This window comes from Panthera tigris, chromosome A2, assembly GCF_018350195.1.
Source record: "Panthera tigris isolate Pti1 chromosome A2, P.tigris_Pti1_mat1.1, whole genome shotgun sequence".
Lineage (NCBI taxonomy): Eukaryota > Metazoa > Chordata > Mammalia > Carnivora > Felidae > Panthera > Panthera tigris.
Genome location: NC_056661.1, coordinates 8,402,346 through 8,414,798, shown reverse-complemented (window position 1 = coordinate 8,414,798; position 12,453 = coordinate 8,402,346). Strand labels below are relative to the sequence as shown.

At 48.4% G+C, this 12,453-nt stretch overlaps 1 protein-coding gene across 3 annotated transcripts in view; it reads right to left on the bottom strand.

The window, feature by feature from the left end:
- LDLR (low density lipoprotein receptor) overlaps positions 1 to 3,948 on the bottom strand; it is a 39,094-nt gene extending 35,146 nt beyond the window's left edge. The window contains exons 1-2 of one of the 3 annotated variants that reach the window (XM_042978197.1): positions 3,870 to 3,948; positions 2,951 to 3,128 (exon numbers count right to left, since the gene is read on the bottom strand). In XM_042978197.1, the coding sequence (XP_042834131.1) occupies positions 2,951 to 3,035 (85 nt within the window). In that variant the 5' untranslated portion in view covers positions 3,036 to 3,128; positions 3,870 to 3,948. Of the gene's footprint in view, positions 1 to 2,950; positions 3,129 to 3,657; positions 3,835 to 3,869 lie in introns of those variants that run through there. The other 2 variants (XM_042978200.1, XM_042978198.1) reach the window with 2 other exon arrangements.
- Between the last annotated feature and the right edge of the window lie 8,505 nt (positions 3,949 to 12,453).

Sequence of the window (12,453 nt, the reverse complement as noted above, 5' to 3'; positions counted from 1 at the left end):
TATCCTTCAGCAGGTAAATGAATAAATAAACCATGACACATCCAGCCAATGGAATATCCATACTAAGAAGAAATGAGCTTTCAAGCCATGAAAAGACCTGCAGGAACCATAAATGCGTATTAACAAGCTATTCCACACTTGCAACTGTGTGTGTCACATTCTGGAAAGGGCAGATCTATGGGCATGTAAAGCGATGAGTGGTTGCCAGGGATCTGGGGGTGGGGGGGTTGGGGGGTGCAAGGTGAATGGGCGGAGGCCAGAGGTTTTTTTAGGGCCGTGGAATGATTCCATGTTCTACCGTAACGGTGGCTACATGTCATACCTTTGTCCAGATTCAGACATCGTACAACATGGAAAGTGAACCGTAATGTCAACTATGGACGCTGGGTGACAATGACGTGTCAGCGTGGGTTCCTCCATTGTAACGAATGCACCACTCTGGTGGGGATGTTGATGGTGGGGAGGCCGTGACTGTAGGGGGGCAGAGGTATGTGGGAAATCTCTGTACGTTCCGCTCAATTGTTCTTTGAACCTCAAACTGCCCAACTGTGCATGGCAGGAGAGGCACTGAGGTGGGGACAGGGAAAGGTGGGCTGAAGGGCAGGGCACACGTGTGGAACCCTGGAAGGCTGAAAGAAGATGAGGATGGACACCCGAGAGGCCTTGGCATGCCCTTCAAATGAAGGAAACTATTTCCAGGGCAGTGAGAAGCATTTGAGGCCACAGAGCTGAGAGATGCATGCTTAACGTGGTAATTTGGGCAGATGATTCATTAATTCGGTCATGGGACAGGGTGGGAGAGAGGCCTGGGCAAGAGGTGAGGTGGGGGCAGGGAGAGCGGGAATGAGTGGGGATTATGCCTCTTAGGTAATATTTTATATTTAACTCACACCAGTTCGTCATCCACACGAATCCTGAAATGCAAGGTTTGGTCATTCAGAGTCTGCACCTTGTCACGTTTCATGAAATACAGCCATGTGAAATGCATTGCTTACAGCCTGCCCGCACATGGGGAGTTTTCTGAATTTTGAAATATCTGGAAGACGCTGGAAAAGCTTCAGAGGTATGGGAAATCTGGCCGGGCCAAATTCTAGGACCTTGGACAAATCACTTTCTGGGTCTCTGTTTCCTTGTCTTTATTCCTCATTCAACAAAAATTTCCTGAGTGTCTACTGTGTCCCAGGAACGTTCTATGGTGCTGAGGACCCCAGGGAGACAAGACTTCACCCCTCCTGGAGCTGAAGTTCCAGGGCAGGAGATAGCATGAAACAAATCAGTGAGATGGTTTGGGATAACCAGATTCAAAACACGAGAGGATAATATGAAACAAGAGTGGCTAGTGTGGGAAGTGTCTATTTTTATGACTCTTTTTTTTTAATTAATTATTATTTTTTTTTTAATTTGAGAAAGAGACAGAGAGCAAGCAGGGGAGGGGCAGAGAGAGAGGGAGACAGAATCCGAAGCAGGCTCCAGGCTTTGAGCTGCCAGCGCAGAGCCCATTGCGGGACTCGAACCCGCAGACCGTGAGATCATGACCTGAGCTGAAGTCAGCTGCCTAACCAACTGAGCCACCCAGGCACCCCTATGACTTTTTTGCATGGAGATAAAATATACATGCAATGTGGTCCACAAACCTTATGTGTACAGCTCCATAGATTTTTTTTTTTTAGAGTTGTACATGGCTTTAGTTTTTTTTTTTTTAAGTTCATTTAATTAAAAAAAATTTTTTTTGGGGGGGCACCTGGGTGGCTCGGTCGGTTAAGCGTCCGACTTCAGCTCAGGTCATGATCTCACAGTCTGTGAGTTCGAGCCCCGCATTGGGCTCTGTGCTGACAGCTCAGAGCCTGGAGCCTGTTTCGGATTCTGTCTCCCTCTCTCTCTGCCCCTCCCCTGTTCATGCTCTGTCTCTCTCTGTCTCAAAAATAAATAAACGTTAAAAAATAAATAAATAAATAAAATAAAAAATAAAAAAAAATTTTTTTAACATTTATTTATTTTTGAGAGACAGAGAGAGGCAGAGTATGAGCAGGGGATGGGCAGAGAGAGGGGGAGACACAGAATCCAAAGCAGGCTCCAGGCTCCGAACTGTCGGCACGGAGCCCAATGCGGGGCTTGAACCCACAAACCGTGCGATCATGACCTGAGCCGAAGTCGGACGCTTGACCGACTGAGTCACCCAGGAGCCCCTCATTTTATTTTTTAGAGAGAGAGAACACCGAGGGGGGCTAGAGAGAGAATCCTTGCTGTTGGAGCGGAGCCTGATGCGGGACTCGAACTCACAAACTGTGAGATCATGGCCTGAGCCGAACCGGGAGTCGAGCCCTCAACTGACTGAGTCACCCAGGTGCCTCCCCCCACCCCTTCAGAGACTTATTTCATAGGTACTCATCTGTGTAACCACCACCTAGAGCAAGATAGATAATATTAGCAGTGTCCCTCACACCAATGGGCTGAGCTTAGATGGGAAAAGGAAAGAGGCTTCTCTGAGGATGGGGGCTTTTAAGCGAAGGCCTGAATAACAAAAAGGACCTGGCCAAAGGAAGGGCGATGTGGGCAGAGGGATTAGCAGGTAGAAGGTACTTGAGGTAGGACCGAGGTTAGAACATTCCAGAAGGGAGGCCAGTGTGGCTGGGTTAGAGTGAGTGAGAAGAGGTGATGGGGACAGGTTGTGCAAGGCCTTGTGGGCAGTGGGGAGGACGCTGGCATTTACCCCAAAAGTCGGAGCCACGGAGGGTTCTGAGCAGAGGAGGGGCAGGACTTGGGTGCTCCCAGGCGCCTGTTGGCTGCTGTGGGGGGGACAGAGCGGGAACTAGGAGACTCAAGCGCAGCGATGAGCAATGATCAGATCAGGCTGGACCACGGTCCGGCCACGGAGGGGATGACCGTCAGATTCTGTTTACATTTAGTTTGAGACGCCACCGGGGTCCCAACGTCCTTGGGAGGCACATACCCCTAGGTCCCGATCTGAGGAGGCAGGTGGGAAAGTGTCTTTCACCGTGTCCTGTGATGCTCGACGTCTTACCAGGATGCGTCATATCGATGTAGCACCACTTAGGCGATTCAGGAAAAGGTGAAACAGAGCAGTCACGGAAAGACAAATACTGTACAGTTCCATCTAGAGGAGGTCCCTGGAGGGGCCAGATTTATAGAGATAGAAAGAAAATGGTGGTTACCAGGAGGCAGTGTTTAATGAGGACAGCATTTCAGTTTGGGAATGTTTTGAAGGTGGATATGGTCATGATTATATAACACCGGCCACCAAACCGTGCACTTAAGATGGTTAAGATGGGGGGGGGAGAGGGCGCTGGGTGGCTCAGTCAGTGTGCGACTCTTGATTTCAGATCATGACGGCACGGTTTCGTGAGTTCGAGCCCCGCGTAGGCTCTGCGCTGGCATCACAGAGCCTGCTTCAGATTCTCCCTCTTTCTCTGCCTCTCCCCTGCTCACGGTCTCTCTCTCTCTCTCTCTCTCTCTCTCTCTCTCAAAATAAATAAATAACCTTTAAAAAAATGGTTCAGGTGGGGAATTTTATGTTATGTGTATTTTGCCGTGATGAAAAATTAGAAAGGAGAAGAAAAATTAAAATAAAAATAGAAAGGAAAGAGGAAAGGAAAGGAGGGAGGAAAATAAATAAATGAGAAAAAAAAAACAACCCACATTATGAAAATCTCCTCTAAGCCACGGATGAGACCTTGGCTCCTACAGCTTCTTGCGTCAGCCAGGGTGAGCCTTGGCCTCGGGGTCTAAGTCAAGGGCAACTCGGCCTCCCAGCCCTGTCTTTCAGGCCGCCCCTACCCTGGCTGCCAGGAACCCATGGGAATCCAGGGAGAAAAAGCCCCCGGGAGAAGCCCTCCAGGGGCCCCGCAGACCTGTGCCTGCCCTTCCCATTCTGCATGTTACAACAGTCAGGGGCCTGACGGCCTGGAATCGGAGCTCTGTGCTCCTTGGCTGAACTGACTGCAACTCATGGTCTTGCGTCACAGAGGTGAGGGGGTACATCACACCTGTTTGCAGGGAAAATGGATACTTCTAGCTGCCTGCAACTACAGTGCCTTTTCTTTCCCTTCTTCTTTTTTGTTAATGTTTATTTTTGAGAGGGGGGAGGGGCAGAGAGAGCGGGAGACAGAGGACTCCAAGCAGGCCCTGACAGCAGAGAGCCCGTTGCGGGGGCTCGAACCCACAAATGGTGAGATCATGACCGGAGCCGAAGTCGGAGGCTTAACCGACTGAGCCAGCCAGGCGCCCCTCATTTTTTTTTTAACTTCTATTTATTTAAGTAATCTCTACATCCAATGCGGGGCTCGAACTCACAACCCCAAGATCAAGAGTCACACGCTCTTCTGACTGAGCCAGCCAGGCACCCGGTTATTCTATTTTTAATTGTTTGAAGAAACTCCATATGGTTTTCTGCAGCAGCTGCACCATTTTACATCCCTTTCCTTTGTTTATTTCTATAAAATCCCGCTCCCATTTCAGGCTGTGATGTACCCAGGCTATACTGATCCAGACTCCCTTGCTGTTGCTGGTAGCCCTGAGCCCCAGTTGGAATCAGTGAAGCAGGTGGAAATGCCTGCTCCTGTAAAAACACAATCCTTGAAAGGAGAAATGCTTTCTTTGGCTGTTGACTTTTCCACCTTCTTCTCCTCCTGTCTGGATGTTACGGCAGTGCCTGGAGGTGTTAGCCGCTGTCCCACCTGCATGAAGGTGAAAGCCACATACTGAGAACGGTTGAGAAGAAAGCCAACGGAGGTCAGCTTCAGGACCACCTTTTTATTTTTATTTTTAAAGTTTATTTACACCCAATGTGGGGCTCAACCTCACGAGCCTGAGATCAAGAGTCGCATGCTCTGGGGCACCTGGGTGGCTCAGTCGGTTAAGCATCTGACTTCGGCTCAGGTCGTGATCTCGTGGTTTGTGAGTTCGAGCCCCGCGTCGGGTTCTGTGCTGACAGCTCGGAGCCTGGAGCCTGCTTCAGATTCTGTGTCTCCCCCTCTCTCTGACCCTCCCCCGTTCATGTTCTGTCTCTCTCTGTCTCAAAAATAAATAAACATTAAAAAAAAATTAATTAAAAAAAGAAAGAAATTCTAAAGGATAGCTATGAGCTTTCCCAGCATCGCTTGCACAGGAACACGAGCATGTGACCTGGAATCGGCCAATCCTATCCTCACACCCAAGACTTTGACTCCAGAGCCAGGCTAGGAATCCAGCCCCCATGGTCCTTTTGATTCAAAAACCACCCAGGCTGGTTTATGTCATTTGTAAACAAGAATCCCACTGGATAAAATGTCAATGAGACTCAGACTGAATAACAAACGCCTGGGGCTAGAAAAACCACCACCGAGTTACTTCCTCAAATTCTCATCCTCATTGTCTCCTACTTAGACTATTTCTCTGAGGTTGATCTAAATTTTATTTATTTCCATTATGATCTTGGATTACAGCACATGCTTAAATGTAAAAACTTTAGAAAGTAGAAAACAGAAAAACATAGAAATTACCAAGAAGAGACGTCCGCAAACAACTCAAGGTCATCACCGTGTGTATTATTTATTCCTGTAATCTATTTTATATATGTGTAATGTATATCTTTATGAAATGGGATTATTTTTTATTTTGTATTTACTTATTTTTGTAAAGTTTATTCTGAAAGAGACAGCACAAGTGGGGGAGGGGCAGAGAGAAAGAGGGAGAGAGAATCCCAGGCAGGCTCTGCCTTATCAGAGTAGAGCCCGATGCAGGACTCGAACTCAGAACTGTGAGATTATGACTTGAGCCAAAACCAAGAGTTGGACACTCAATCAAATGAGCCACCCAGGCCCCCGAGATTCTTTTGTTTTTCTCAAAAACAATTTTTAACGTTTATTTATTTTTGAGAGACAGATATATAGCATGAATGGGGAAGGAGCAGAGAGAGAGGGAGACACAGAATCTGAAACAGGCTCCAGGGGCCGAGCAGTCAGCACAGAGCCCGATGCAGGGCTCGAACTCACGGACTGTGAGATCATGACCTGAGCTGAAGTCGGACGCTTAACCGACTGAGCCACCCAGGCGCCCCGAGATGGTTTCCTATGTACATTGTGGTACTCACTAAACTTGTTCTTCTAGGCCCCAAAATGATTGCTCCTTTTGTCCCTGAGTGAAGCTATAGGTGGCCATATGACTTGATTCAGCCAAAGACATTAGGCAGAAGTGTCACCTTCAGGGAGATGCTCTAAGTTTCATTTTCCTGCCTTGGTGACTATGGAGGCGCCTGTCAAGTCAGAGCCTCCAGGTTTCTGGGTCCCTGGGTAACTACCATTATACGACCCTGTAGTATGTAAAGAAAAGAAGTCACCCTTTGTTGATAGATCCCAATTAGACGATGAGAATGTTTGTTACAGCAACATATAACCAGGTTTCATCATGAGACAATTTTTTAGGCTCTTATTCTCAAATAATGATAGATTCACAGAAGTTGCAAAATGGTACAGAGAGGTCCCATGGACCTTTCCCCCAGCCTTTCCCAATGGTAGATAATCTTACATATTCTTACATAACCATAGTACTTTATTGACTATGGACATTAACATTAGTACAATACAATTAATAAGACGATAGACTTAACTCAAATTCTTTAAAAAAAAAAAAAATGCTTAGGGGCACCTGGGTGGCTTAGTCGATTAAGCATCTGACTTCAGCTCAGGTCATGATCTCACAGTCAGGGAGTTCAAGCCTCACATCAGGCTCTGTGCTGACAGCTCAGAGCCTGGAGCCTGCTTTGGGTTCTGTGTCTCCCTCGCTCCCTGCCCCTCCCCCACTCACACTCTGACTCTCTCTATCCCTCAAATTCATTTATTTTGAGAGACAGAGTGAGGGAGGGGCAGAAAAAGAGGGAGAGACAGAATTCCAAGCAGGCTCTGCACTGTCAGCACAGAGCCCGATGCGGGGCTCGATCTCATGGACCCGGAGATCGTGATCTGAGCTGAAATCAAGGGTCAGACGCTTAACTGACCGAGCCACCCGGGCGCCCCTAACTCAAATTTTATTGGACAATACCATTTATAGCCCATTTCCCCCTCCTTGTATCATATATAAGCCCTTTCTCATGCCCATAATATGTTTAATGGCTATTCAGTATCTTCTGGATAAACCCTAATGGGTGTTGATGTTGCCTTGTTGAGCACTTTTATTCCCACCAAACCCATGGAAAGGATACCTGTTCTCTACGGACTGTATCCCTAATGATTTCCTTAAGGGAAATTCCTGAGAACGGAGTATAAATATTTTGAGTCATCTTGTCTACTTGCTTTTCGGAAAGCCGTATCCAGGTTATCGCTGCACTGATGTCAGCCTGCCTGCCCACCGCCTTGCCAACACTGTGTGTTAGCATTTAACAAACCGTTGCCAATTGGCTAGGCCAAATAATGAAAATAAATAAATAAATAAAGTATTTCATCACTGTTTTTTATCTTTATTTTTTACCAACGTTTTTCAAATTTATTCTGAGAGAGAGAGGGAGAGTGCGTGCGCATAAGCCGGGAAGGGGCAGAGACAGCGAGGGGGAGAGAGAGAGAATCTCAAGCACAGAGGCTGCACTGCCAGTGCAGAGCCAGACATGGGGCTCGAACCCACAAACAGTCAAACCCACGAACCGTGGGATCATGACCTGAGCCAAAACCAAGAGTCATGCTTAACTGACTGAGCTACCCGGGCCCTCTGGGAAAGAAACGATTTTTAGGATTCTCTTCAGGAGGGTCTATTTGCTTCCTCTCCCAGGATATCAAGGAAGGCAAGAAGGGGCAGGAAAGCAACATTTGAGATGAGGCTCAGAGGAAGGAGATTTGCCAGGTGGGCCATTATGGGAAGAAAGCGCTTGGGCAAACACCAGTGAGCGTGTGGTGTAAAATTTCAGGGTGGCTGAGGTTTAAAGTGCTTATGGCTGGAGAGTTGCCAGCTCAGAGGATCTGGGGCTCACATGCACCTAGGAGTTGAGAGTTTAGACGCCTCTGGCCATGTGGGAAGGACAGCCTGGCAGGGAGAGAGTGGAAGCCAGGGAATCAGGGAGGAGCTGATCACACCCGTGATGGTGGCTGCAGCTCGAGGTGGGGGCCGGGGGTGGACAAAGGGCAAGGTGAGTAGATTGAAGTTACTTAGGAGAATGGCCCGAGCTGGGACACTGGCCGGGTGGTGGAGCCTCAGGGAAAGGGATGACAGCTGAGATGGTCTGATGGGGGCCACTGGGGCCACTTGAGAAGGGGGGCAGTCAGGTGTGGGAGGAACATGATCATGTGGGCCTTGGCCACTTCATAAATATTAACGTTCCCCCCAAAAATGAATGGCCTGGTTGCAGTAGAAATCTTCGAGACCATGACATAACCTAGAAATCTTCTGTTGAGTTAAACATTGGTGAGGAATTAAGACATGGTTCTTGGGGCGCCGGGGTGGCTCGGTCAGTTAAGCATCCGACTTCGGCTCAGGTCATGATCTTGACCCGTGGGTTCGAACCCCGTGTCGGGCTCGGGGCTGACAGCTCAGAGCCTGGGGCCTGCTTCGGATTCTGTGTACTCCCCCCCCCCCCCCCCCGCCTCTCCCCTGCGTGTGCTCTGTCTCTCTCTCAGAAATAAACATTAAAAAAAGAAAAGAAAGAAATGGTTCTTATAATGGACAGGTGTCCAGAACCTCATCAGCTTGGAGAAGCTCCCAACTCCATTGTCTTGTCCCCGGTCCCGGGAGTTAACAGCTGTTCCGGACATCGTGTGCTTGGGGTGCATCCTGAGAGAACTTTCTCTAAACATTCACGTGGCAGTAACTCGGTTCAGAGGAATGCTCTAAAGATCTGTCCGGGTTAATTAGACCCGTGTCCTCTGAAAACTTGTTTCAGGATGTTCCAGTTATTGCTGCTGCCTAAGAAATCACCCCACAGCTCAGTGCCTAAAAAAACCCAATCCTTTTTATTCTCTCTCAGGGTTTCCATGTGCCAGGAGTGGGGGAAGGGCTCAGCTGGGCAGGCGTACAGAGCTAGGGGCTGGAGCCTGAGAACCCGGGGGTTGGCCAGGCACCTCTTCCTTCTCGTTGTGCAGATCTTTTATTTAAAACAAAAAAAAATTTTAACGTTGATTCCTTTTTGAGAGACAGAGCGTGAGCAGAGAGGGGGCAGAGAGAGGAAGACACAGAATCTGAACTCACGAACCGCGAGATCCCGACCTGAGCCGAAGTCGGATGCTCAACCGATTGAGCCACCCAGGCGCCCCTCATTGTGCAGATCTTAGGGGGGTCTCTCGGCATCAGCTTGTTTTGGCTTCCTCAGCCTCCAGGCAGCTGGCACCTTGGAGGGAGCCTTCCAGCAAACAGGGCGGAGCTGTGGTGCCCTGTGTCACTTGCGTTGCACTCTGCGGGTGACCAGCAGGTCCCAAGCCAAATTCCAGGGGAGGAGAATTAGACTCCGTATCCAATGAAATCGAATGGGGGAGTTGCAAGGTTCTAGAAGTGCACGTGGGGTGGGAGAGGTTTGTGGCCTTCTGTCACCTATGGGAGTCTACATCCCACCTTTTTTTTTTTTTTTTTTTTTAATTTTATTATTTTTAAAAGTGAACACTATGCCCAATATGGTGCTGGAACTCATGACCCTGAGATCAAGAGCCACACGCTCCACTGATGGAGCCAGCCGGGTGCTCCAGGTCTATACTCTTCTTCTCTATTAAAAAAAAAACAAAAAAAACCCAAAAAAAACAAGAAAACAAAAACATTTTTTTAATATTTATTTTTGAGAGACAGAAAGTAACAGCACAAGTCGGGGAGGGGCAGAAAGAGAGGGAGACACAGAATCCGAAGCAGGCTCCAGGCTCTGAGCTGTCAGTGCTGAGCCAAACGTGGGGCTCGAACTCGTGAACTATGAGATCATGACCTAAACTGAAGTCGGATGCTTAACCACTGAGCCACCCAGGCGCCCCCACTTTTTTCACTTAAAAAATTATCTTCCTTTTTGTTGTCACCATAGAAAATGGAGGAATGCCTGAAGAAGGAAGTAGAACCCTCCCAAGTACCTTTTGGTTTCTTATCTCCCAGTGGGCTCAGAAAGTGCTGAATGCTGCCCAAGGCCACACAGCCTGGGAGTGGCAGGGCCAGGATTCAAACCCACAACCATCAGACCTGGGAGGCAGGGGGGTATGGCCTGACAACACTGCTTCCAGGGCTGGCAGTGCAGCCTCGGGGCAAATACGTACTTCCCTTCTCTGTGCCTGTTTTCTCATCTGAAACCTGGGCATAACCACCATCCAGCAGGCAGTGAGCAAACTGCGTGTCCTTAACTTTAGCTGGGCACGTAGGTACCAGAAGCAAGGCTGCATTTCTCAGCTTACTGTGTGGCTTTGTGTGGCCACATGACTATGTTGTGGCCAAAGGGCATAAGAGAGTGATATGTCAGTTTCCAAACTGGGTCTCTAAGGGGCGGGGTGGGGCCTTCTCTTTCCCCTTGCTTCCTTACTGGTGGCTGGAAGGTGGAATGGATAGATGGAGTACCAGCAGCCATCTTGGGCCACGAGGTGACCTTGGACATATGTCTGGTTGTTGCTAGAGGAACAACACAGGTGGATGGGTTTTCCAACACTGTGAGGCCCCAACTCTAGACTCTGCACGAGATGTATACACTTGTGCCCAGTAATTCAGTATTATTTTGCATCTTGGTGTCTTTCACCAACAAGTTATATTATACCAATTCATGGATCATACGACATTTTGTCATACCAAAGTTCCACTTGTACTTTTTGCTCTCCTCAGAGGACTCATTTTTAAACTGGCCTCATCCTGAACATCCTGAAATCGAGAGTGTGGTGAGGTGACTTTCTGCAAGCACTAAAATAAATTCACATCTATTGAAATAAAGGCAAAGTCATTACAACAAACGAAAAAAATGTGGACTTCCAAACCGATGGGGAGGGAAGATCCTGGCAAATGCACGCCCTAAAAGCAACAATGAAACTAGACAGGGTTCGCACAGACAACCATTTCAGGATCCTTGAGATTGATCAAACGCATTCAACAAATGAAAAAGTGTTTATTGGGGTGCCTGAGTAGTTTAGTCGGTGAAGCGTCAGACTCTTCTTGATTTCGGCTTCGGTCATGATCTTGCAAGTCACGGGACTGAGCCCCGTGTCGGGCTCTGTGCTGACAGTGCAAAGAGCCTGCTTCGGATTTTCTCGCTGCCCCTCCCCCATACATGCTTGCTCTCTCTCAAAATAAATAAACTTTAAAAAATTGTCTTTAAAAAAAAGTGTTTATTCAGGAAAATCGGAATGGCAGGTGAGAGCGATGGGAGGCTGGGATACTTTTTGCCTGCGGCTGCTTCCTGCCAGCCAGGCCAGGACCTGAAAGTCACCGCCCGGCCTTGGAAATGAACAGCAGCAGATTGGAAATAGGTAGGATTCTCCTTGTGGGATGAATGGGAAAGGCCAAGTTCTCCTAACCAGCCTGAGGTTGGGATCGTGGTTGCCACAGACTGGCAAACTGGGCAGCGGTTGAGCGGCCTGGTGAATGAGGCAGCCAGTGACGGCTCCACATACTGCAAGGGTCCAGAAAGCTGCCTGCAGGTGCGAGGCTGCGCGCATGCGCTGAGAGACCCTAAGAGAGCGCGGCAGGAAGCCGAAGCAGGTCCAGCCTGCAAGCTGCCGAATATATACAGGGCCACCAGCACGGAGCCTCAGTGACTCTCAGGTGGCTGTCTCTGGCTAATCTGGAAGCGAGGCCGAACCAGGGGCCTGCTAGAGGCCTGCTAGAGGAAACCTGCTTCAAAACCAAAACCCAAACCTGAGCAGATACATCAGCAACTACACGATGTGGGGGAAACACTCTCCAGGGTTAGATCAGTTAATCACTGAACAAAGAAAGTAGAGCTGTCACCACCGAAATTCTTCATGGGGGAAGAGGGAATGACTCCGAATTGTTAACAATATATTATTTAAAACGTCCATTTTGGGGGCACCTGGGTGGCTCAGTCGGTTAAGTGTCCGACTTCCGCTCGGATCATGATCTCACCGTTGGTGGGTTCGAACCCTGCGTAGGGCTCCGTGCCCACAGCTCAGAGCCTGGAGCCTGCTTCAGATTCTGTGTCTCCCTCTCTCCCTGCCCTTCCCCCGCTCACACTCTGTCTCTCAAAAACAAACATTAAAAAAATTTTAAAAACAAAAAATAAGTACAAATAAAATGTCCATTTTGAACAAAAAAAAAATCGCATGACTTACACTGAGGAAAATGGTCAACAGAACGTTTCTCTGAGGGCGTCCAGATGTTGGGCTTCAAAGCAGCCATTATAAACATGTTCAAGGAACTGAAGGGAACAGTGTTCGAAGAACGAGAGGCAAATGCGATGGCAATGACTCATGAAGAGAGGATCTTAATCAAGAGACAAAAAGCATAGAAAAGAACAACGTAAGTTCTGGACTTGGGAGCTCTCTTTGATGATCTGGGCTCCCACAATGC